Source organism: Girardinichthys multiradiatus, chromosome 7, assembly GCF_021462225.1.
Source record: "Girardinichthys multiradiatus isolate DD_20200921_A chromosome 7, DD_fGirMul_XY1, whole genome shotgun sequence".
In the NCBI taxonomy this organism is placed as follows: domain Eukaryota; kingdom Metazoa; phylum Chordata; class Actinopteri; order Cyprinodontiformes; family Goodeidae; genus Girardinichthys; species Girardinichthys multiradiatus.
In genome coordinates, this window is record NC_061800.1 from 17,396,952 (window position 1) to 17,422,687 (window position 25,736).

General features: G+C 38.4%; 1 protein-coding gene across 10 annotated transcripts in view; it reads left to right on the top strand.

The window, feature by feature from the left end:
• nalcn (sodium leak channel, non-selective) overlaps positions 1–25,736 on the top strand; it is a 142,879-nt gene that overhangs the window by 93,077 nt on the left and 24,066 nt on the right. For all 10 annotated transcript variants that reach the window (XR_007038960.1, XM_047370207.1, XM_047370203.1 and 7 more), the window contains one exon: positions 24,924–25,060. Coding sequence is in view for 9 of the 10 variants with exons in the window: in XM_047370207.1 (XP_047226163.1) it covers positions 24,924–25,060 (137 nt within the window). In the remaining variant the exon portion in view is untranslated. The remainder of the gene's footprint in view (positions 1–24,923; positions 25,061–25,736) is intronic.

Below are 25,736 nucleotides of genomic sequence, written 5' to 3' on the forward strand. Positions count from 1 at the left end.
ATTGTAACATTCTGATGTCACACAAAAAAACGTCATAACCTTTTGGCCATCTGGGGGCCCGTCCACAGTCTTAACAGCTGTTTCTCATCTGCTCATTTACTCACCTGTGTAGCATCCAGTAAAGTCCCCAGTATAAATACTCTTTGGTTCAGTTACCCTATGTCATATGTTCTTGTGGTTGCAGCACCATGCTCTGGGGATGTTTTCTTTGTATCAAGGACAGAAAATATTTTCTGAGTTGATTTGCGGATGGATGGAGCTAAATACCGGTCAATCCAAGAAGAACCTGCAAAAGAGTTGTGACTGGGAGAGAGCTTAAGCTGTTTTGCAAAGAAGGATAGATCTATAGGTGCTTCAAGCATACCTGCAAAGACTTGCAGCTTTAACTGCAACAAAAGCCGATTCTAAAATATATTGACTATATATTCAGTAATGGATTATGTTCCACCAGTTTAATATGAACAAACGGGCACAAAAAGGAATCAGAAAATGGAGAGTTGCAAAAGGTTTCCGTGTGGCAAGTATTAAATATTTATTCTAGTTTGAGATTCAAGTTCTCACAAGATGAAGAATAGGGTTGCAAAAAGTGTCTTGGCAACTTCTTCTGGTATTCCAAATAAATGTCCATACATCTTTACACACTCCTCATACTGGCATTGTAGAAATCTCAGTTTCTTTATTGCAACATCTTACAGTCATGTCAAGGGAAAAACTTAAATCATGCCTAGTTTTTAAATGCAAAACTGAGTGCAACTGGGGTCATTTGCAAGATGAAAAACTCAGTAAATATGGTTATGTGATTGTTTTAATTGCTATATTCTCACTCATATTTTGTGTGCTGAAAAGGGAAATTTCATTTTAAACATAAAGTATGTTGGAATTGTAGTGAAATAGGGAATCTGTCTCTGCTCATTTTTTCTTTGCATGCATTAGCAATGATTTATAGTAAAAGTTAACAGCATAGGGGATGATATTTGCTTTCCTGTCAACTGGTCATGAGCATCCTGTTCAAAATGGTCAAAATAGGTATCTAGTGTCAGAAAATAATATATTGACGCCACCATATCACCAGTAATTCATCCCGAATACCGCATTATCCATGTATGTATTCATTTGGAAGATACATTTATGTAAATAAATCATGTTCATAGTTTTGGATCCACTAGAGTAGAATGTATTAATAAATTACTTCTTGAAAGAGATGTTGCTACTTATAGAGATGCTACGAAGTTGAAAATCACCTGCTATTATCAACCAACTGCTGTTATACTTCTGATACGAATGGGTCCAATTTCTGAGTGGAAAAGTGATGCTAGCAGCATCATTGCTAACATGAGCTAAAGTTCAAAGCAGTAACAAACATTCAGAAAGTTTACATTTACATGTAGATTTATATTACCTCAAGTGAAGCATATGATTGATGTTATAAAGCATAGAACGTTATTATCGATGCTTACAGTTCCAACTTCTGACTCGCTACGGGGGCGTGTGTCTGAGTGAGATGGTTTTATACCCGAATGCAGGGCTGTGACGTAGACATGTACCAAGCTGTGCCATTGAACCAATAGAAACATTCAACTGCAGTAGCCACTGTTCAACCCAAAGAGGGCAGCATTAAGATAGTTTTAGGACAAATATTGTAGAATTAAACTAGTTTATATAACAATGAAAAAAGAATTGCACAGTAACATAAAGATAGCACCATTATTAATGTCCAATTTATGCAGTTTATCTCCCAAAATAAGTTTATTTGGAGTTTTGTTTCACTTTAACACCTGCAATCCATTTCACTTTTAATAAATCACATTGCGGGTGCAGTTTCTGGATCTATATTTAGCATGTTTGTAAGGCAGGTGCGAACTGGCCCGCAGAATTGTCTGCGGTCATTGTGGTGAGAAGGAGGCATTGGTACAATGGCAGACAATGGAGAGAGAGAACCTTTTGTGCACATGTCAACATATTTGGACTGAGAGAAATAAAACAGTAGAGATGTCATCTATCCAGCAATGCCATTTTGGAGCTGCAGCATCATAATGCCAATGCACCATCACTTTATGGGATGCACTGGAGTAGCGCTTCTCTACAGGTGGTGCAAATTACAGTTGTGCGCAAGAGACATTTTTTTTATTATTTTCCCTCAATGTTCCTTCACAGGTTCTGTATATGAAGCACATTCATGTTGAATTTAATAAACGTATGAGCCTACCTTGGTTTGCATTGGGTCAAGCGAGTCAACAATCTGCTTGTCACAGAATGAAAGCTGACATCTTTCACTAGCAGGGGTCAACTTTTATCATTTTCATCTTTTCAAATCTTTTTTAAAAGGGCATTATAATATTTCTTCTTATTATTATTATTAACACCTCCAATTCCACGGCTTCAAACATCATCTTTCTTGTAAGGGCACTCTGCTTTCTTAACTTACCATGGTTACAGCAAGTACCACAACAAAAATCCTCATTTAAATAGGGCAGTTCGCACCACTTTGCGCAAGCAATCTTAGTAGATGACCCGCAACACGCCCACTAATTGCACGTGCAATTTTTTATTTTTTTGCACACGCAATTCAGAGCCCTTTATTTGAGATCTTAGTAAATTAGGCACATTGTTCCAAAAGAAGGTCGAAAGACAAGAAATTAAGATGACAGGTAACAATTGGGCAGCATTTCACAAAGTCTTAATTGACGCTGTACTGACTCTATCTACAGGGGTTGGACAATGAAACTGAAACACCTGGTTTTAGACCACAATAATTCATTAGTATGGTGTAGGGCCTCCTTTTGCGGCCAATACAGCGTCAATTCGTCTTGGGAATGACATACAAGTCCTGCACAGTGGTCCGAGGGATTTAAGCCATTCATCTTGCAGGATAGTGGCCAGGTCACTACGTGATACTGGTGGAGGAAAAGGTTTCCTGACTCGCTCCTCCAAAACACCCCAAAGTGGCTCAATAATATTTAGATCTGGTGACTGTGCAGGCCATGGGAGATGTTCAACTTCACTTTCATGTTCATCAAGCCAATCTTTCACCAGTCTTGCTGTGTGTATTGGTGCATTGTCATCCTGATACACGGCACCGTCTTCAGGATACAATGTTTGAACTATTGGATGCACATGGTCCTCAAGAATGGTTCGGTAGTCCTTGGCAGTGACGCGCTCATCTAGCACAAGTATTGGGCCAAGGGAATGCCATGATATGGCAGCCCAAACCATCACTGATCCACCCCCATGCTTCACTCTGGGCATGCAACAGTCTGGGTGGTACGCTTCTTTGGGGCTTCTCCACACCGTAACTCTCCCGGATGTGGGGAAAACAGTAAAGGTGGACTCATCAGAGAACAATACATGTTTCACATGGTCCACAGCCCAAGATCTGCGCTCCTTGCACCATTGAAACCGACGTTTGGCATTGGCATGAGTGACCAAAGGTTTGGCTATAGCAGCCCGGCCGTGTATATTGACCCTGTGGAGCTCCCAACGGACAGTTCTGGTGGAAACAGGAAAGTTGAGGTGCATATTTAATTCTGCCATGATTTGGGCAGCCGTGGTTTTATATTGTTTGGATACAATCTGGGTTAGAACCCGAACATCCCTTTCAGACAGCTTCCTCTTGCATCCACAGTTAATCCTGTTGGATGTGGTTCGTCCTTCTTGGTGGTATGCTGAAATTACCCTGGATACCGTGGCTCTTGATACATCACAAAGACTTGCTGTCTTAGTCACAGATGCGCCAGCAAGACGTGCTCCAACAATTTGTCCTCTTTTGAACTCTTGTATGTCATCCATAATGTTGTGTGCATTTCAATATTTTGAGCAAAACTGTGCTCTTACCCTGCTAGTTGAACCTTCACACTCTGCTCTTACTGGTGCAATGTGCAATCAATGAAGACTGGCTACCAGGCTGGTCCAATTTAGCCATGAAACCTCCCACACTAAAATGACAGGTGTTTCAGTTTCATTGTCCAACCCCTGTATATATCCTAAATAGGTCCTATGTTGTCACTGGTTAAAATGTATAATACTGTGATAACACTGTCTTAGTGTGGGATTTTAGTACTCCAGGAAATGGCTTTCAATCAAAAATGCTGACCCGAAAACACACATTGGAGTCCAAATGGCTTTCAGTATGTGAATCCCCTCACAGCTCAGAGTGATTATTGTTCCTTGTTCTGTAGGGTTGAAACAATGCACAGCATGGTCAAATTATGGTAACAAAAAGTGTAACTTGTTGTGTAAGGTAGGGATAACTCATCTGTGTCTGTGCTTTAGATGTTGTTCTTTGTTCTTTTCTGACCTCAACTCAGTTGTCAGTGCGGTTTTAGTCATTTAGGTAGGCCAGCCATGCGTGGGAAGGTTCAGCTTTGTTCTATGTATTCTCCATTTGAGGCTAATTGCTCCCACTGTGTTTTACTGGTGTCCCAAAGCCTTAGAAATGGCTTTCCAGACTGACTGATGTCATCAACTTTCTTTCTCAAATGTTATTACATTTGTTTAGATCAGTTCTTTAATGCGTTGCCTTTTTAAATCTTTAAGCCTGCAGCATGTTGTCAGAAAGGTTGTTTAAGTGATTCCATAATTCTGCAAGTCTGTCAGTATTCAGGCCCTGGTGTGGCTAAAAACCCAACTAAAGAAATGTGTTTAATCACAGTTAATCTAAGTTATAACAGAGAGAGTGACAGGGTTGAAAGTGCTCCGGCCTGAGCGCGAGACAGCGCACCGGTCCGCCTCAACCTAACTTTAGTTAATAGACAGGGATTACTACCAATCAGAAATGAATTACCAATCATAACAGTATTGCCAACCCCCAATAAACAACAGAAGAAGTAAGGCGGGCTGCAGAAATTAGCAAGGGTCAAATCGAATGCACAGTGTATACAATGTTGTTCGTTACAAAAAATACCATTTTACTAGAGAAAGGAATTAAAAACAAGTGGCGCTGGGCATGCCTAGAGGAGAGAGGACAAGACGGGAAGCAACTGAGCAGTTGGTGCCAGAAACTATCGATGCCTGGAGCTTGTTTTTGTGTCATTTGCCACAAAAAGCTACAATATGCTACGAGTGGAAAGAAAGCTCTCGTGCGACATGATTTGGACAAAACCAACGGAGCTGCAGTCAAAGCTCTACAACACACGTGCACGTTACCGGGAGCAACATTAACGGCAAGCACTCCAGCGTCATTCACTGATCGTGTATGTGAACAAAAAATACGTTTGTGCACATTTATAGCCTAATGACTTGTCCTTTACAATTTCACAACCGTTAGTTAGCTGTGTAAAACGTTAGCCCAGGACAAAACCGGATTAACTAAACTGTCGATGTCAAATCCACATGTTAGTTATTTGAGCACACATGGCCTGGCCCCTCATTTGAAAAAACCTTTGTCAGAAAAACTAAAAGATACGATGTTTTCTTTGAATGTAGAGGAGTCGACCAACTGCAATGTGTACAGAATTCTAAACCTGCTTGTTCGCTATTTTGATAGACAGTGAAAAAGTTATTACTCAAAATTTAGCCAGCAAAAAAGTAAACATCACAACTGCTAATGTTCTTATGGATACACTGAGAGATATTCTGACTTCAAACAATCTTCAGTGGAGGCAAGTCATCTACATACTTATGGACAATTGTGCTGTTATGCGAGTTAAAAAAGGAGGACTTGAAACACGTGCGAAAAGAAACCCCCTTCTTGTTGGATAAATCTGGAGACATTGTGCACATGGTGTCCAATGCTGCAAACGCCCTTTTAAGTCCATTTGGCACAAAAATACAGGATTTCTGCTCGGACATCAATTATGACATTGACAAATCTCCAAAACAGAAGGAGATTTTCTCTGAATGTCAGAGTTTGCTGCATCTGCCACCAAAGAGCCTGGTACGACCAATAAGCAGCAGATTGTTGCAGATGCTGGACATGTATACCAGGGTGGAAGAGTTGATTGATGTTTTGGTCATTATTACTACCATGTTGTACCACCTAATGAAGAACACAAATACAGGTAATATAAACTACTTTGTAGTGTACGCAACCTTGTTTGAATTATTCAATGGTGTGGTAATTGACAACTGGGGTCTATCTGTAGATGCTGTGATATTTTAAACATACAGCTCTTTGGAAAAAAGAGACCTCTTATGTTTAACTCAATTGATTGTTCTCTATGTATGAGAACCTTTCCTACAAAAGTACATCTTAAGCTTAACATGGATGGTCACATATCATACAACGCATAGCTGTCTTGATTGTTTTATTATTATTATTATAATACACAAAGAGTTATATGTAATTCATCTGTGAACAATGTGGAAAAAATGGTCAATGTGGTCCGTGCTCTAGCAATTTTTTCCCAGAGCTGTTTGTAATGATAAATATATTAAGACAACTGTTTACTGATGTCTTGTTTAGCAGTCAGTAGTTTACATGTTAATGTTTCAAAGATGTGTATGTGCTACAGATGGATGATCACTCAGGTACTTCAGAGAATGCAGTGTCAGTTGAGGAAAGGGCCAGAATATAACTTCTGCAATGACAGCAAGCCACAGCTTCCCGGGCAGGAACACAAGCAAACAGAGACAGAAAGGCACGTATCTCAGTGCTCTTCACAGAATATGAAAGATTGATTGTTGTGATTGACGTCCTTATTGATGATCAGAGGGCACATGTTTATGAAATGAATAAAATTATGACTTCTTTAGGATAAGCCTAGAGAGTTTGGACATTTCACATTATGCAATTATCTGGTAATAGGAAATTGGTTTGGTTATTTTTATGACCTGGAAACTCCAGCATCAAAATCAAATTTCCAACTTGAGCTTTTAAAACTGCAGTAGGTAACATTTTTTTTTTCTTTTTCAATATTCATTAAAACTCACTATGTCCTCACTAGAATATGGGGCAGGTAATCTGTGAAAAAAAAAATCAAGCTCCTCTGGCTCCTCCCAGTAGCCCTACTGCCATTTGCAGAAATACACTGCTCCCAGTCAGAAACAACCTATCACAGCCAGGTGGAATGTCTTAGCAGTGTCAATCACGCCTGTGTACGCGCTGCTCAAGATTGCCGTGTGCTGCAGCTGTGCTAATGGCGCTGTGCTAATGATTTTGCAGTGCTATTGATTTTGTAGTCAAAGTATGGGCAGGCCATAGCCAGTGTAAAGCATATCATTGATTTTTTGTCCCTATCAGTGAATAGCTGATTATCCGTAGCTGTTTATCCACCGTCATTGGTGGCCCTGCTTACTAGCCTTTGTGTTCACGGCAGGCTTCACTGTTGAGGGAGGGCTGTAGCACAGCAGAAAGCAAGAGGGAGATAACTGTAAGTTGTGCTTGTTTAAATTTTCAGCAAAGTTCATGGTTTACTCAGAACTCCCTACTGCAGCTTTAAGGTTTTTAGTAAAATATATGATCACGAGCCTTGTATGTGTTTGTGCTTCACAAGGGTTTGGCATTTCTCACACTATTACAAAGAATAACTAGCTCTATTTTTAGATCTTCTTAAAAGGTAGGGTGATTTAGTAATATTTGACTAGTGTTAGTAATCAGTAATATTGTGTTATTGTTTTAATGGATCGATAAATTATTGATCCAAGTGAATTAAAATGTATGGTATTGCATATAATATGTAATGTCAATGACTAGGTAAATATTAGCCTTTTTTCCTGCAGGTGTCCTTCCCATTTTTCAGAGATTTCTGAAGACGTTGCAGCATGAAAAACCAATGGCGCATCTACTGCATGTCGAGATGTTGGCTGTGGTCAGGGAGCCTTTCGGAAAGCTTTTGAAACCGGACTCTATTGGACTGAGTGCAAAGGAGATGTTGAAAACAGATGTTCGTTGTAGAGACTTACACTTAATGGACAAGAGACTGTGTTGGACAGTACTGCTTTTCTATAATTAGCAAAGCACAATCAGAAAAGAAGGTATGGGTCTCGACTGTTTACAACAGCCTTCGAGAAGAATATATGAAAGCAGCAGAATTTCTGCTAAAAAACCTTCGACTGAACAGTACAATCACATCACTGTCTGCACTCAGTCCATCTCTAATGCAGGATGACTCTGTTTGTTCAGCGTTTATTACCTTGGGTAGGGCTTTACCAAATGTTGTTGCACCAGAAGAGATCGGGAAACTTGATGAAGAGGTACGGGCTTACCAAATTGATGCTGAGCTTGTTGCTCAGGCCCCTCTCTATAATGAAGCGGAGTCCGGTGTTGATGTTGGCTGGTGGAGCCCAATTGTGTCTATGAAGAATCAGGAGGGAGGAGAATGATTTTCTGTCCTTAACAAGCTTGTAAAAGCTTTGCTTAGCATATTTACAGGACCTCTTGTTGGATCTTTCAATCTAATGGATGATATTTTTGAGGCAGATAGATGCTCAATGAATATTGAGACATATGAGGGCCTTGCAATAATTAAATCCACCTTGAAGGCTAGGTAGTTCACAGCTTCAACCATGACAATAGATTAGCAAATGAGAAGATCATGTCTGTTGGCACATCAGAAAAAGCTGGAAAAGAAAAAATAGTTGCAACCTGAAAGGAAGCTTCAAAAGCTGACTGAAGCAGCTGCTTCAACTAGTGTCTCTTGAATCAGACTGGTTAACTCCATCTGCAGCCTGTAAAGCTCCCTCTGCTTCAGCCACAGGTCCAGGCTCACAGCCAGTCAGATGACCATCTAAGATACATAGGCACAACAGTTTAGCCCTAGCCTTCACCTCTGCTGTCAAAGCCTCCACCTCTACAGTCAAAGCCTCCACCTCTACAGCCACTGCCTTATCCAGGGCATATAGCCACTATGCTCCTTCAACAAAATCAACCAAAACAACCTATAGACCTGTTAAAGCTGTTTGTTCATCAAATAGACTCTTGCCCCCCTCCTGTGGTCCAGCCCTATTCCCTGAAGAGATGAAAGCATCATCTGGGGGATATAGCGTCTTTCACTCAACCTTACTTGGACCATCCATTTTCTCAAGACCAACCAAAACTACTGGATCAACCAGACCTTCCCATGCTACATCCACAGCCTCAAATATAACAGCCACAGATGCTTTCTCGTCTTTAAACCCAGGCACAGTTGTTTCTAGTAAAAGTTTGAAAAAAAGTGGTTTGGATCTCTTACAGGACTTTGTTGATAATCCAGAACCTTTAAAGAGGCACAAAAACAGTAGGGGTCCTTAAACCAGCTCTCAATAACTTCTCCCTTTAGATTGTGATACTGACTATTCTAAATTTCTGGCAAATTAGTTGACTGAAATGTGTCTGTAAAATGTGGTGTTGAGTGTTGATTTTTAGCTGCACTCTTGAGACACAGATATTTAACATTTTTTCTTAAAGTTCAAATACATTTGAACCACCTTTAAGTCATTGTTACATTGTTACAAGTTGACTTATTTGTGTTGTTAAAAGCAATTATTTGCACTTCTGAGAGATATTTTTTTTTAATAAACATTGGCAGGAGCAACAATATGTTATGATTTCATTCCTTTCCCCACCTCAAAAAAAGTTTAAGGCTCAAGATTTTTTTTTTTTTACTTTAAGCCCTGGAGTGAGTAGTTTTTTACACAGGATCAGGCTGAATAGCCTTTTTACCTAAGTTGTAAACTACTGTTTTTACTCAGGTTATCATTTTCTAATTTCTCTAAAAGTTTGTTTTATAAGTTTGATTTAAAAAAAAAGAAGCAAAAATAGAAATAATCTCTATGGGTGTAATACTTTTTCACAGCCTGCACTGAAAATGTTTGTTTTGAATACATTTACTGGTGGTTACTGTGGCAATAAAATACATCATAAAACAGCTCTAGAAAGCATTAAGCATACTGCTTTTGTATTTAACTTAATGAAAAGATCATAGGTCCTCCTAAATCCCCACCCAGTCACAAAGATTTACTTCAGTGTGGTCCATGTGTGTGTTCAGTGGAGCAGTAATGAGGAAAATCAGAGTAAAGTAGTTGCCAGGCAACGCGTTTCGTACATGTCACTGTACGGCATAAACATATTGAGTGACAAACTATTTACAGTGCCACTCTTTTGACTTTCACCATGTCCAGTAATTGTGTGTATGCAGGCATAAGGTAACTACCACCACTATGCTTCCTTGTAGAGATGGGGTTTTCAGTGTGATGGAAGTGTTGGGTTTTTCCCATTAATGTGTCTCCTTAATGTTTAAAAGGAAAGATTTCAGTTTTTCTCATCTGATCAAAGTATCATACTCCTTTCTTGGTTTAGTCCTTTCTTTAAGCACTTTTTTTTCTGTCCAGTACCCTAAAACACTATTTGCTCTTATACTTAAACCTTTATCTACATAGTTCGTTGTCAAATAATAACCATTTTCAAAAAACTAACTATATTTTGTTTTAAATAAAAAATATTTTAGAAACAATATTGTGTTTTGAGAGAGAGCAGTTTTGTAGTTAGGGGATTTCAAAGCCAACATCCATACATTTTTACAGTTTACATTTCTATGTTTTTAGAACTTTACAATAGGAATAAGAACATTGCTATGGGTAAACATCACTTTCTATGCGTATTTCCTGTATAGTTGGTAGTCCCTTTCCTTTACTGTAAGATTTCCATACAAGTGCCAGCATTTACTAATCCTGCATGTTCTGTCACAGGTAGTGCAACCTGATAGCGCTTGTGTTTGGTGAGTTCACTAATTAAAAAAGATTGGATTTTTAGTTTCTGACCAGTCAATCAACAGTCAAGGTCGGACAAGCATAAATTCGGACATTTAGTTAGTCTTAATCCTAACAATACAAATTATGTGTGCAAGTTTCTAAAAATGAAACCATTATGTGGACAGCCATCCCAGAAGAGTTGAAGCTGTTGTGGCTGAAAAGGATAGAGCAACGTCGTATTGAAGCCATGGATAAAGGATGGAACGTCACTTAGGTTCGTATGAGAGTCAAGCCAGGTGAGCAAATACTTTTGGCAATATAGTGTATGTCCCAAAACACGCATTGCATGTATGCATAAGGACTAATCATTAATAACAAAGGAAATGAATAAAAATGGGGATATAGCTAATTACCAGCTGGTTTATTTCTCCCTACTGATGAGGACATAAGTAGCAATAATTTCTCAATGGTCTTCACACATTTATGAGCACACAAACACACTTTTCTTATCAATACTGAGTTGTATAATGCATTTATTGTTTGAAATTGATATTGTTCAAAATCTTTGATGAAATAAAGCCTTGGGTAGACAGCTGGGGGAAACAGAAGTGAGGAGAGGAATTAGAGACGTACGCAAATGCCACTATAAGCAGACAAAGACACACCCTGCCTTCTATGGGTTTTTTTTTTTTTTTTTCTGTTTACTTCACATTAAATAAGATTTTAAAACATTTTTAATGAGAAAATGAAATAAAAAAAACCCACCTCTGAAACAATAAATAAAACCTAAAAATTAAACTTGCTTAACTATTTCCTGAACATGTTCTTTTTAGCTCATGACACATCTAAGGTTATCTTCATCAATATTTCTTGGGAATGACAGTCATGGATGGAGGGGAAACAGTTTTATAGAGACCATGAGTGCAATACAGTAGTCATTCATGCCTGTCAATGGTTGGTGAACTTTGTAGTGTGAAAGACTGATTGCTCGTCTCCTTCCAACAAATCACTCCAGCCAGGGGAGGACCACAGGGTGGTGTGAGGCTTGGGCGAAATCTTTTAACCTGTGCCATGAGATATCAACCAAATATGAGAGGATGTTTACCCCTGAGGGCACTGAAGATGGTAATAATGTGTGTTTGTGCCTAAGTGAAATGAATTGTCAGGAATGTGACAAATGTATATCTACAGTTGACACACACACTGGCCTTTGCATATTTGTGTGTGTGATTGTCTAAGAGTAGAGCCAATTGAAAGTCACACAGCTAGTTTGTCCAGGTAGATGAGTAATGAGAATCATCTTTGTGTTTTTTGGAATCAAAATCAGCTTTATTGGCCAAGTTTGTGCCCACAAACAAATATTCTGACTTCTGTTTCATTTTCCTGTCAATGTACAGACATTTTAAATATAAATTTATTGATATTACAAAAGCAAAAGACAAGGTGATGCTGGTCAGTCAGGAAGCTGGTGATCTACTGACAAGTTCAGGTGGGCACTGTGAGCTGGGTCTGGTGGAGGGTGTTAAAGGCTAAGCTGAAGTCCATGAACAGGATCCTGGCTTGCATTTCTGGATAGTTCAGATGGTGTCACGATCCTCAAGTGGTTGGCTTTTTGGTTTTTTTTGTGTTTTCTTTTGATTGTTTCTCTGTTTAGATCTTGACATTTTCAGTGCATTCTGAGTTAATTTTTGCTTGTGAGGTGTTGTCATGCTTTTGTGTTTAGTTTCTTAATTTATTCTTACATTCTGTCTTTTTGTGCTATTGGATTTAGTTCTCTTTCCCCCATGTTTTGTAGTTTGTTTGTTTCTCTGTTCAGCTCCATTTGTATTAATTAGTCTCCTACCCTTAGCCACTGCCACTATGCAATAAAGCAGATTCTGCTCACCTGTGCCGCCTCATTTACTCCATGGCCTGCACCTGTTTTATCACCCATATAACCTAGCTGTTGGTCATTGTTCTCTACTGGATTCTTCTGTTTCCGTTCCATTTGATCGTCTGTTACAGAGTCCGTTACTTTGCCTGTTACTTCCCCGTTTAGGTGCCTCTTGCTCCATCCTGTTCACTTTGTGCCATGTTGGAAGTTTTTGCCTTTTGTTTTCATAAAATTTCTCAAATCATCATTCTGCTACCGAGATACTGTCTGGGCTTTGGTCCAGCTCCAAAACCATACCTTTTGACAGATGGTGCAGGATGAAGTGTAGTCCCAAGTTGACTGAATCATCCACTGACCAGTTTGCCTGGTGAGCAAACTGCTTGGGGTGGCATGTTATATTCTTTAGATGTTTCAGCACCAGTCACTTTAAAGAATTTCATGACATGATTTCATGATAGATGTTAGGGCAATAGGCCTGTAGTCATTTACAGTGATTTTACACCAAACTGCATTTACCATGCCAGAGTTTGATTTATGGAGGAACAGGTGTAAATCCATCCCAGACTAGGAAACGGACCAGAGAACCGTACCCTGGCACGGTCTCAGCACAGTTTATTCACACCCTGGAGTAGTTTGCTTTCAGTGTGAATGCCTGCTATTCCAAGTGTACCATACTATACGACTAGGAGCAACGCATTTGAGTAGAAGAGGAAAAACATAGAAATAGCACGAATCGAAAGACAAAAGAGTTTAAGAATGTCTCGTGGGGCTACATGGAGTAGTGAAGAGGTACAGACTTTGAACACCAAAGTAGCAAGAGAAACCCCAATGAGACACACTTTCTTCTATGTGAGCTTTTACTGTTTGATCACTGCAATAATACTGCCCCTGAAGCACAGTTATGACTGATGATGTGTGGTCCGGTCTAAAACTTTTTGTGTGAAAACAAACCGGTGAAACTAAAGGTGTGAATTCTCTTACTTTTATCAATCCCTGGACCGGACCAGCAGTGTGAATGCGCCCTTAATTCTGTTAAGGTGCGTTTCTTAGGGACTGGGATGATATTGGACCATTTGAAGCAGAATGGAATCTCAAGCAGCGTCTGAGACTTGTTGAAGATTTGAGTTAACATGGGAGCAGCTTGGTCTATGCAGGCTCTTATGCAGTAGTGGGGCACACTATCAGGTCCTGGAGCTTTTCTGATAGTCTATTCACATCCTTCTCAGAGATCTTAGGAGTGAGATCTGAGGAGAGGAAGGTGGTAGGTGCATGTAGAGTGTCAGAGTGAGATGTCCACGAGTTGGTGGGAGATGTAATCCGATGCTTATCAAACCAACAGAAGAAGCTGTTAAATTTGTCTGCCAGACAGGGTTCTGGTCAGGGTGGGGGGATGGGCTCATGTAGTTGGTGAGGTTCTGCAGGCCAATCCAAATTGATCTTAGGTTATCTGTTTAGAAGCTATTTTCTTTTGCTTTTCGCATATAAGGAAGGAGCAGATAAAAATATAGGAAACAGGAACACTATCTTAGCCTTCTAGTGCTGCTTTGTTCTGACATTTATCATTACCTTACAGTTTTTTGCTCTAGAGAGGGATGATTTAGATTGTAGTCGCTTCATAATCTACCTGTGAGAGTTAAAATATGTTAGCAAAAACGTTCTGGCTCATTTACATTTTTACCAACGATATGACACTTTACATATTGTCGATATGCAGAAATGATTTGATTTTACTTTCTAATGCTGCCTGAATTAACTGCAGACATGTCTTGACATGTTGTAAAAGATATAGTTTACCTTTGAATAGCTTTTCATATCTCTGTGCTTCCTCTTATTATATTGTAAACACCACAGTGATACTGAAATCACCTAATTTCGAGTGCTTTTCTTTCAGTAATGACATCTACGATGAGTGTTGTTTGCATGAACTAGTAGCACTTTGGTATGGTGATTTCAGTAAGTAAAAAATTTGATTTTTGAGTTTCTCACTGGCGTTTCACCTACGAGGGCCGATCCAGCTGATAATTTCCTGTCACAAGCCTCTAATTTCTCTGCATCTCTAATTAAAAGTTATTAAAACTGCTAACGTTGCTATGACATGCAAAATATAAAACAAATTCTCCCCTTTTTTTCTCCATTTTGCAGGGCTTTTGATATTCTGATATTTTAACCATAATTTTATGTCTTTGCCACTTTTACAATTTAACTAAGGGAATAAAATGAACCTTTTATCCATACAACTTGCTCTTTTGTTACTACACCAGTCACAATAGATTTTTATATCATCTTTGAGATCCAGAGGAAAGCTGCAGAATCAATCAAATGGACTGATGTGCTAAATAGCTTGTACCATCTAACCATACTGCCATCAGTCCAAAGCAGACAAGTGGACCCTGAATTATAAATTTGTGATTCTTTAGGTAATTAATAGGAAGAAAATGCTAATAGGTACAAATGTTATTTTTCTTTTTGTGTCTTTTTCCCTGTTTCTTTGTGATGGATAATAATGGATGACTTGGCCTAAAATCCCAATATATCAGCTACAGAAAAAATGGCTGTGAGTGAGGGCTTAATACCTTCTGTACATCCTTTCAGGAACACCACGGGGGACCAGACAAACCACAGACTCGGGGTGTGATGAGGTGCCGAGTAAATTAGATCGCTGCCCCAAGTGTGTCTGGCAAGTCATGTTTTGAATGGAAAGAGCCATGGCACTGACAGCGTGTGGTTGTCAGCTGGGTTGTGTCTATCATCTTGTTCCATATTTGTCAAAGGGGCATGGTAGGATCTGGCACTGGTTGTTACATTTCAGAGGAAGGAGAGGGAGATGGAGTGAGCAACAGAGGTTGGAGGAACAGATAAATACATTTAATAGGATGTAGAGAATTATTAACAAGAAGAGTGGGAGCATGGATAGAAGCAAGCTGCATTGTCATAATTTCACAGCTGTGACAAGAAACAGTCTCACTGAGACACAAATAATATCTCTTAATGTAATTTATATTTCCTTTCAGGATTAGTGCATTGCACTCATGTAAAAATAAATCACACATTGATGTATTGTGTCTGTTATGTGGTCCATGCTGCAGCACCCATTTATTCAACATGTTCTGCAATGAATATTCATTTTGTTCAACAGAATTTAGTTTGATCAAATGCATTGAGGTGATGGCAATACCGCTTCTCACCACAGATTTCATTATTTTTTAATTAAACTAACAGCCTGCCCTCCATTTACATTATTTAATGGACTAAGGGCTTATTTGGGAATTTAACTTAGGAGAAGAATGGGAATGAAGACAGGAAGTAGAGAAGAAATGAGCATGCCCCTTGGAGAATCACAGCACAAAATGTTCTTATCTTTCCTATGTTGCTTTCACTTTTCAATTGGAAGATTCCTGACCCTATGCTGCTGCCATAACTGTTTTCAGAGCCAACAGCAATACAAAGACACATCCTCCAGAAAAAAAACTAGTTTTTACATTTAAGCCTTTAATTAATATAGATTGGCCCATTCCTCCTGATTAAACTGGTTTAACTGAGTGAGGTTGGAAGGCCACCTTGCTTGCACAGACCTTTTCAGGGTTTTGTGTTGGCAATTCAAAAACATTGACCTTAATTGATTTTGAAACTAACTCGCAGTATATTTAAGGTTATTGTTCCTTTAAAAGACCCATTTCTGGCAAGTATTTAACGTGCTATCTGATGTCCTGAGATTTTGTTTAAATTTGTACACAGTGTTCTTTCCTGACAATGGGATCTATTTTTGAAGTGCACCGGTCTCTCCTGCAGCAAAACACCCTTAAACATGATGCTGCCATGTCTGTATTCACCTTTTTGCTCCAAATGTAATGATGATTATTATTGCCTACTTCAATTTTAGCTCCATCAGACCACAAGACATGTCTCCAAAAATGAAAGTGTGTGTTTCCGAGTGCAAACTGTAATCTGTTTTTTATGTTGATTTTGGACTAATGGTCTCTTCTTCTCTGAGCGGCCTTTCAGCCCATATTAGTACCAGACCCTTTTAACTACAATAACGATACTTAGTGTGTTACATCTTCACAAGATTTATTTTGCTTTTGTTCTGAGACTAACACACATTTTGCACTATTGCACTATACTCTTCCTGATATCTTAGGTCATTTAATTATTTTTGTTATGTCCCACAAGGAAGCATTATGATTGAGGTGTGCCTTAAAATACATCTACATATGTACCTGCCTGTGGATTAACCTATCAGAAGCTTGAGACTTGATATTATAATCTGGGCTTTCCCAAATTCTTAAAAATGTGAATTATTAAACTGTCATATTCGATAAATTGCAATATTATTTGAACATGTATTTGTTTCAGTAACTTAAATTACTAAGTGAAACACATTAAATAGGTTAATGACACACAGACTGATGTTTTAAAGTCTTTATGTTAATTTGATGATTTGCTGCTTACATCTAATGAACACACAACATTTAAGATTAGAATATTATATCAGACAAATAGAGAGCATTTTAATACAGAAATATGGGCTTAATGAAAAGTATGTTTAATACCGGCTTTAATGTTATTTTCAAAAGGTACTTTTAATATGACAAATGAGCCGCATTGGAATGCATTCACATTTATTCATAATGAGTGTATGTAACTGTCTGATTTTGAAAAAGAAATAAGGAAAATTATCTTATTATTGGGATATTTAGCAAATAGAGTTAATATGGTAATCCTGACAACAAGCAGGGAAATTTTAGTGTGTGTATGCATGTGTGTGTGTGAGTGTATATACACACATGGACAAAATTGTTGGTACCCCTCGGTTAATGAAAGAAAAATCCACAATGGTCACAGAAATAACTTGAATCTGACAAAGGTAGTAATGACTACAAATTCTATGAAAATGAACAAATGAAATTGCTTTTCAAACATGCTTCAACAGAACTATTTAAAAAAAAAATAAACTCATGAAACAGGCCTGGACAAAAATAATGGCACCCCTGAATATAATGTGACCAAAAGGACATGCTAAATCAAGGTGTGTCCATTAATTAGCATCACAGGTGTCTACATTCTTGTAATCAGTCAGTAGGCCTAAATATAGCGCTACAGGTAGTCGCTGTGCTGTTTGGTGTGTACAACACTCAACATGGACCAGAGGAAGCGAAGGAAAGAGTTGTCTCAGGAGATAAGAAAGAAAATTATAGACAAGCATGTTAAAGGTAAAGGTTATAAGACCATCTCCAAGCAGCTTCATGTTCCTGTGACTACAGTTGCACATATTATTCAGAAATTTAAGATCCAAGGGACTGTAGCCAACCTCCCTGGACATGGCCGCAGGAAAATTGATGACAAAACAAAGAGACGGATAATAGGAACGGTAACAAAAGAGCCCAGAAAAACATCTAAAGAGATTAAACGTGAACTTCAAGCTCAAGGAACATCAGTGTCAGATCGCACCATCCGACATTGTTTGAGGTATAGTGGACTTAATGGGAGACCACCAAGGAAACACCATGCCAGACTGGAATTTGCCAAACTACATGTTGACGAGTCACAAAGCTTCTGGGAGAATGTCCTATAGACAGATGAGACAAAAATTTTACTTTTTGGCAACGCACATCAGCTCTATGTTTGCAGACAAAAGAATGAAGCATATGGAGAAAAGAACACTGTCCCTACTGTGAAACATGGAGGAGGCTCTGTTATGTTCTGGGGCTGCTTTGCTGCATCTGGCACAGGGTGTCTTGAATCTGTGCAGGTATAATGAAATCTCAAGACTATCAAGGGATTCTAGAGAGAAATGTGCTGCCCAGTGTCAGAAAGCTTGGTCTCAGTCGCAGGTCATGTGTCTTGCAACAGGATAATGACCCAAAACACACAGTTAAAAATACCCAAGAATGGCTAAGAGGAAAACATTGGACTATTCTGAAATGGCCTTCTTTGAGCCCTGACCTAAATCCTATTGAGCATCTTTGGAAGGAGCTGAAACATGCAGTCTGGAAAAGGCACCCTTCAAACCTGAGACAACTGGAGCAGTTTGCTCATGAGGACTGGGCCAAAATACCTGCTGAGAGGTGCAGACTTCTCATTGACAGTTATAGGAATCGTTTGATTGCAGTGATTGACTCAAAAGGTTGTGCAACAAAATATTAAGGGTACCTTCATGTTTGTTCAGGCCTGTTTCATGAGTTTATTTTTTTAAACAATTCTGTTGAAGCATGTTTGAAAATCAATGTCTGACTTTCATTTGTTCATTTTCATAGAATTTTTATTCATTACTACCTTTGTCAGATGCAAGTTATTTCTGTGACCATTGTGGGTTTTTCTTTCATTAACCGAGGGGTACCAACAATTTTGTCCACTTGTGTACGTGTGTGGATTTTTAGGTGGATGTTTTACACACTGAAACTAAATAAATTAACGTTCATTCAAGAAATGTATAGATATATTTTTCACTTGACTCAAAATATTTGAATTTTTGTGATAGGAGCACCTATGGTACTTGTTTTAGGTATCAGGAACAGCTATCAGATGGTTATGGGCTGTGTGGCTTTACAACAGCTCTAAAGCATGGGCCATTACCCAACTAATGTGAGAAGAGGATGACCCTGCTGACTTGCTCTCAGCTTGCTGTCCCCTGCGCCCTCGGGCTATGCTATCTCAAGGCTAAAGGAAGACAGTAAGAAATGTAGAGTCAAGAAAAGTCAAAGTGAATCATAGGACTCACGTTTGCATGTCTGCATAATAGAGGTTTATTGTTTAGAAATGATAAATTCCTACATCATATGGTGATGAATGAAGGTAAAGCTGTGTATTTATAAAATATCCAGTCTGTGATCTCACAGATCCACTTCCTTACATATACACAACCGCTGTCTGGATGTGTTGATTAATGTGTTTCATTGCTAGGCTCTGATGGCTGAATGGTAAAACGCAGATGACTTGACCAGTATGCACGCACGCCTACAGGCATTCAGCTCATCTGTGTGGGCGGCAATTTCGTAGGTGGCTGTTCAACAGTTCCACATTGTTCTGCTGGCTGGTCTCGCAAACATTTATTTTCCATGTTTGTGTGATACAGAGGTTCCTTCTACAGGAACCATGGGATGGTTCAGATGGTTTGTGCTGTGTGATACATGGAGTATTCACATGACTGTCTGTGTCAATAGCTTATACTTTTACTCCTGTGTTTTAGAGTTTCTATATGACCAGAAGGATCGAGGGAACGTATCAATTCTTAAATGTTGTGCTGTTACCAAATTGTATCAGTATTCTCCCCCTGGGAGGATCAGTGGATGCATTCCTAGAAGACTGCTCTATTCTCAACACCCTTTTTGCAAAAATGCAAGCCAAATGTTAAATCATGCATTAATTACCATAAATTTAAAATTGTTTTTCATAAATTAATTCTACTTCACAGATCCAGCATCCATTGTTTCTGATAGCTAACAGGTGCATATTGGTGAATTTGAATATCATCGAAAAGGTAATTTATTTCACCAACCAAAGTTAATGAAAACAGAGCCCAGCATCTGATTGGTGAACTTACACAGCAGGTCAACCTGTGAAAGATGATATTGATAGGAGCAGTCGTAGCTCTGCACTCTAACTCGATGCATAAGAATAAATCCATCATGTGTTACAGCACAAACCTGAAATAAAATTTCTAAAAATGCCTCTTTTTTTAAACGAAGTTCATATGTTTACTAAGTGTTAATTAATAAATTATCCATGTGTTAGTTTTATATTTTTAATAATTGGAAACATATGTTATATATTATTTGGTAAACTAGAGCACATTTGGACCAAGTAATGGTCTAAAATCCAAATTATGTAATCCCTCTGAAAAATACAGTTGCCATATCCACACATAGCTTACTTACATATACAGTGTATGTGTCATATGATAGAGTAAAGGTTAGTGGTGTTATTATTATTCCGAGTCTGATTTTTTACACAATATTCTATCAAAAATTTTCAGTATCTTGTCTTTAGTCACTTTGGTCCTGGCTGCTTTTATCATGTCCCCATTTTCCTACTGAGCTTTAGCCCTGACTGACTTTAGTATAATGCTAATGGTTAGTATTAGTCTGTTCCACCTAAGTCATGGTTTGAAAATTCAGGAAACATCCCGGATGAAGAGTTTCCTAGCTCGATGGAGCCTGAAATTGGCTTAAATTGAGGGGGAAGTGGCGGATGATCACCTGAGTGACTCTTAAGGAAAAACACATTAGTCTTGCTTCCATTGTTAAACCAGTGTACTTTAAATCTCAAAGTTCTAACTATTTTTTCAGCTTTTCACTGACGATTTGAAGAGAAATATGACTCTGAATTCAAGTAGACAGCTGTAATACAAACATGCAGTGAGAATATACACATCACATGCACTCATACACTTGGAAACATGTATTATTAATCCTAAAACTTTGAAAAAAACTTTGTAGAATGTCAGTGAGCCAGGAAAATCCTTTTGACTAGTACTTGTGCAATGTATGATTTTTCTTTTTAAGTGGAAAGGCAGATTGTCCTGCTGGAGTTAGACCAACACAACGGAGTATATAATTGTCAAGTGGAAGAAAAATGATACATAGTTTAATAGTAGTGCCACAAATTCTCAATTCTGATTATATGGTAACGTTAATGTTCTTCTAGATAGTGAATATCTCTGCCCCGGTTTTACATCCATCGTCCTACCAAAACTAACCAACATCCCTGTCCCTGCTTTACTGTGGAGATACTGTGTGTGTATATATATATATATGAATGTATGTATGTTTTTGCTGAAGCTGATATCTTGGGATTTTAGGCCACGATTTTACACGAAGTAGGTGTTGTTGATTTCAATATGGCACATACAATAGATATAGTAAAGTCCTTTCAGTATAATCCTTGGTATGTGTGAAATATGTATCGACAGGTGTTAGTGGTATACCTACTCCATCTTGGCTGTTGTGGTTTGAGGTTAGTTCACAACAATTATTTACATGGGGTTAACTATACCTTGACAGATTAATATGTGACCTGTTTGGACATAAGTTTTAGATGAAGTATGATTATTTCCCTGGGATCCCATTTAGAATAATCATAACAATATGTTTTGTCCACAGATCCGGATGGAGAAACTCTTTTTTTTTTTTCTCTCTCTCACGTGCTTTACAAAATTTCCTGTTGACTTCATTAAGCATCTGTGTCATACTTCAGGCTCAATGTCACAAAAACATTGTGCAGCTGCTTCCTTTTGCAACATTGACTTTATGACTCCACAAAGCAGACACTTTTTGGGGTGGAGTAAGCAGCTGTATTCTAACCCGCTCCCAGCTTGTGAGGTGCATTGCCTTTGAGATCAATCATATGATTTTGTATGTGAGCACAGAATACATTAGGTGAAGCTGCTTTTACATCTGTTGTGTATTGAAAGACAGGTGTTACGTGGGTCTAAACATTTTGTTGATAATTTCTGTCATGTATTTGAGACATTTGTGCAGGTTTTGTTGCACCGCCTTTATGTCTAGTCTGTGTACATTGTGGGAAAGGATGTGGAATTCAATGTTGTGCTGCGCAAGGACAGGGTACGTTACTTTCCACATTAGCATCACCATCTCAATTATTATTTCCATACCTAATGATCTATGGATGATAATGTGATCTTTTAGTTTTTTTAATACATTTTTATCTGAATACATCAGAAAATAGGTCAGGCTGACATCAGTTGGAGCCAATGAGAGCATTTTGCATTTTCATCTGAAAAGACAGAGCAACTGGTTAGCACTGTAAGAGATGAAGTAAGGTAGGGATGAAATGATTCCTCGAATTATTCGAATGTAGCTCAATTACTACACTTCTTTTAGGCAGAGAATTGCCTTGAGGCTTCGTTAAATTCCGTTTCACTATTCAGCGCCCTGTGTTCCAGCCAGGTGTTTACTTGCACAATGCTCTCACATCCGCTAATGATAACTTACGCTGCTGATACATAGATACCACGTGCAGTTATCAGCTATGGAAAGAGATGGCAAGGGGCAAAAAGAAATGTCGAGAAAGCAGAAAGTGTCAAATGTGTGGGATCACTTTAAATTCAACAGAAAAAATGCACAGTGCAGTTTGTGTGCTGCAAAACTATATTAGCACATCCTTGCAACACTTGAGCAGGAACCCACTCCCGCAACAAAGTTGTGCGTTTATTATCAACTTACAATTCAACACCAGAAAAAAACGAAAGCACATCAGAAAGCCGCATTTTATGAAGGAACACTTCCTTAACCAACAGATGTCTGCAGAACAAGACTAGAACCAGGAAATTGAAAGGGAGTGTTGATATTTAAAAGGCAGTGTTTATTATGCCTGAATTTAAATGTGCTGTTTATCTTTTTGATAGGTAATGTGCAATCATTTTTTCTTTCTTCTCTGTTTTTGCTCTAAACCCCATGAAGAATGTAACTTGGCACTAAAGTTCACTACAGGTGTTCCATTTTATCTGGATAACATAGCTCTTTGAAGTAAAAAAAATCTCTTGAAAAATCCAGCATCTCATGTAATGCCTTATGCACTGTTTTTGTTTGTGACCATTTTCACCACAGAGGAAGGTAACACTATTGTTTTTCAGTCAACCTCAAAGGTCTGAGCTTTTGACATTTGATGTTAGAACTTTTTTTTAGTTGCTGATGCATCCTTTGCTACAAATGTTCATGTGTACACTAAAGACATGCTGTGTTATGGCATTTTAAGCAATAAATTGTTGATTTATTTTTAAAGGAATACAATTACATGGATTTTCTCTTTCATGTATTTCCATTAATCATAAAATAAGCTTAAGTACTTTAATGGAAAATTAGCAGAATTTGTAAATTTCTTATTCAATTACTCAATTACTTATAGAATAAGTGATAGAATGCTCAAGTGCTCAAATAATCATTAGCTGCAGTCCTAAAGTAATGGTATTAATGGGTCATTGCTGCAACATTTGAGTTGCGTTTACATAAATTCAGTAGGAGTGGCACAAATGTGTGCTACATATAGTGTTTCAGAGTTTTGATGTCATGTATACTATATTTTTCAACAATTAATCTGTGACTGCCTTTCTTAGTGGGTGATCAAATTGCGTATGCTTCAATGTTCGATGCTTAGGGTAGGAAATTACCACATGACACATAATGTGTGTGAAACATACTTGGGTTTCAAACTTCTAGCTGCATACATTTTTCTTGTCCTCTGTTTGGACCTAGGACAGTTTGGTATTGAAGCTGCCAGTGGGTAAAACTTCCCATACCATGATTGGGGTGCAGAAATCACCATGCTTAAAGAAGCATTACAACCAACAGTGATAGACAAGATTGATTGTGTGTTTTATAAGTTTTTGTTTGAATAAATATATTTTTATAACCTGCTAACATTTATGTCAAACTACAGGTTTTAGTGCTTTTTTGGGACTCTTTTCGCTAAGTTTATTTTCTGCCCTGTATCTTTGCAGCCAGAATATAGACAGAAAGCCTAAGCAAGCAGATGCTGCTGCATAATTCCATCTTCACAGCATGCCACTCACCCACTCAGGGCAAAAAAGAGGCTCCCACATTTTTGTCTGCCAGAAGAAGGCATCAGATAGACAAACCTTCATTTCCTCCTTCATGTCTCTCACTCCCCTTGCAGTGATACTCCATACTCATTGGTAGCTTAAATTAAATAAGTTCAGATAAATACTTCCATGCATCGATATTGGCGTTTGAACAAAGGTTTTACGGAGATACATTGATTAAGTTCACTCAGTATATTTCCCGACAGTTACCTTCTCTGAATGATATGCCACCAATCACTATTGCTCCAATTTGAGCTCACTTTAAGGCCTAATCAGCAATGCATTGTAGGTTATCTCGAGGCACCCAGACAGTGAACACCTGCAAGGGAATTTCAATCAGCCTTCCCCACAAGTAATTAAATAGAAATAATAAGTTTCATTCCCTTTGTCATCTTTTTATTCCACTATTGTGTGCCAGGGTGCACACGCACATTATTCTGTCATTTCCTTTTCTGTTCTCCATCAACCATTCCAAAGTAATCTCTCTTTTTTCTTTTGTTGCCATCTTCCCTCTATTATGAAAAGTAAGTGGGATCTCATCCTCAGTGTGGTTGTCTGTATTGTATGTGATCTGTGTGTTGTAGGTAAGTGTGTTGCTGCCATCATCAGGCACAAAAATAAAGCTGCACTTTCTCAACTCATAACTAATCTTTGCCCCAGATGTCTTTATTCATATGTATCAAGGATAACTTGAAGTTTTCAAAAGCCCCAAAAATCCCTGCTGTCTTCAGTCGTGCTGATTCTGTCCCTTTTTCTCTTGTGTCTTGTTTGAATACCTCTCTTCCTCACAGTGGTTGCGTCATCAAGGTTGATTTCACCATTTTACAGAAGCTTTTAATGCTCTGCTCTAAATGTGAACTGACTCCCCATTCTGTTTTCCCCCGTCAGCTCAAGCAAAGCGAAGCCAATGCAGACACCAAAGAGAAGCTCCCTTTACGACTCAGGATCTTTGAAAAGTTCCCCAACAGACCTCAGATGGTGAAGATCTCAAAGCTCCCATCGGATTTCACTGTGCCCAGAATCAGGTACTCCATCACAGGCACAGATACAGTCTTACAAAAATATAGCAATAACTTTTCCACATTGTAATCTTGCTATAACCACAAACTCCAAAGTACTTTATTGGGGTTTTGTGTCAATAAAAACCATAAAGTCATGCATAATTGTGAATTGGAGCATCACTTTTCTCAAAAACAAAATGTGTGGTATTCATTATATTCACCCCATTTACTCTGATGCCCTTGAGCAAACCTAGTCAACTGATAACTCACCAAATTAATAAACAGTTCAGTTGTCTGAAACATGATCTCAGTGAATGTCTCAGAGGTATGTAAAAAAACATCAGTCAATACACAGCATCATGAGACTAAGGGACACAGGAAGCAGGTTAGGCAAGCAGTCATGGAAAGATATGGAAAAGCTTTAAGCTAAGTTAGGTTCTTAAACTATATCACATCCTTCGAACATATTTTTCACAGAGTGCTGTTCAATTCACCATCTGAAAATTGGAAAAGTATAGCACAACTTCAGACCTACTATGACATGGCCTTCCACCTAAACTAACAGGCTGGGCAGGAGAGCAATAATCAGACATAGCCAAGAGGACCATGATAACTCTATATCTATAGACAGAAAGACTATTGTTTGTGCATTCTAAAAATCTGGCCTTTAAAAAAGTGTTTGCAACAGGAGATCCATTTT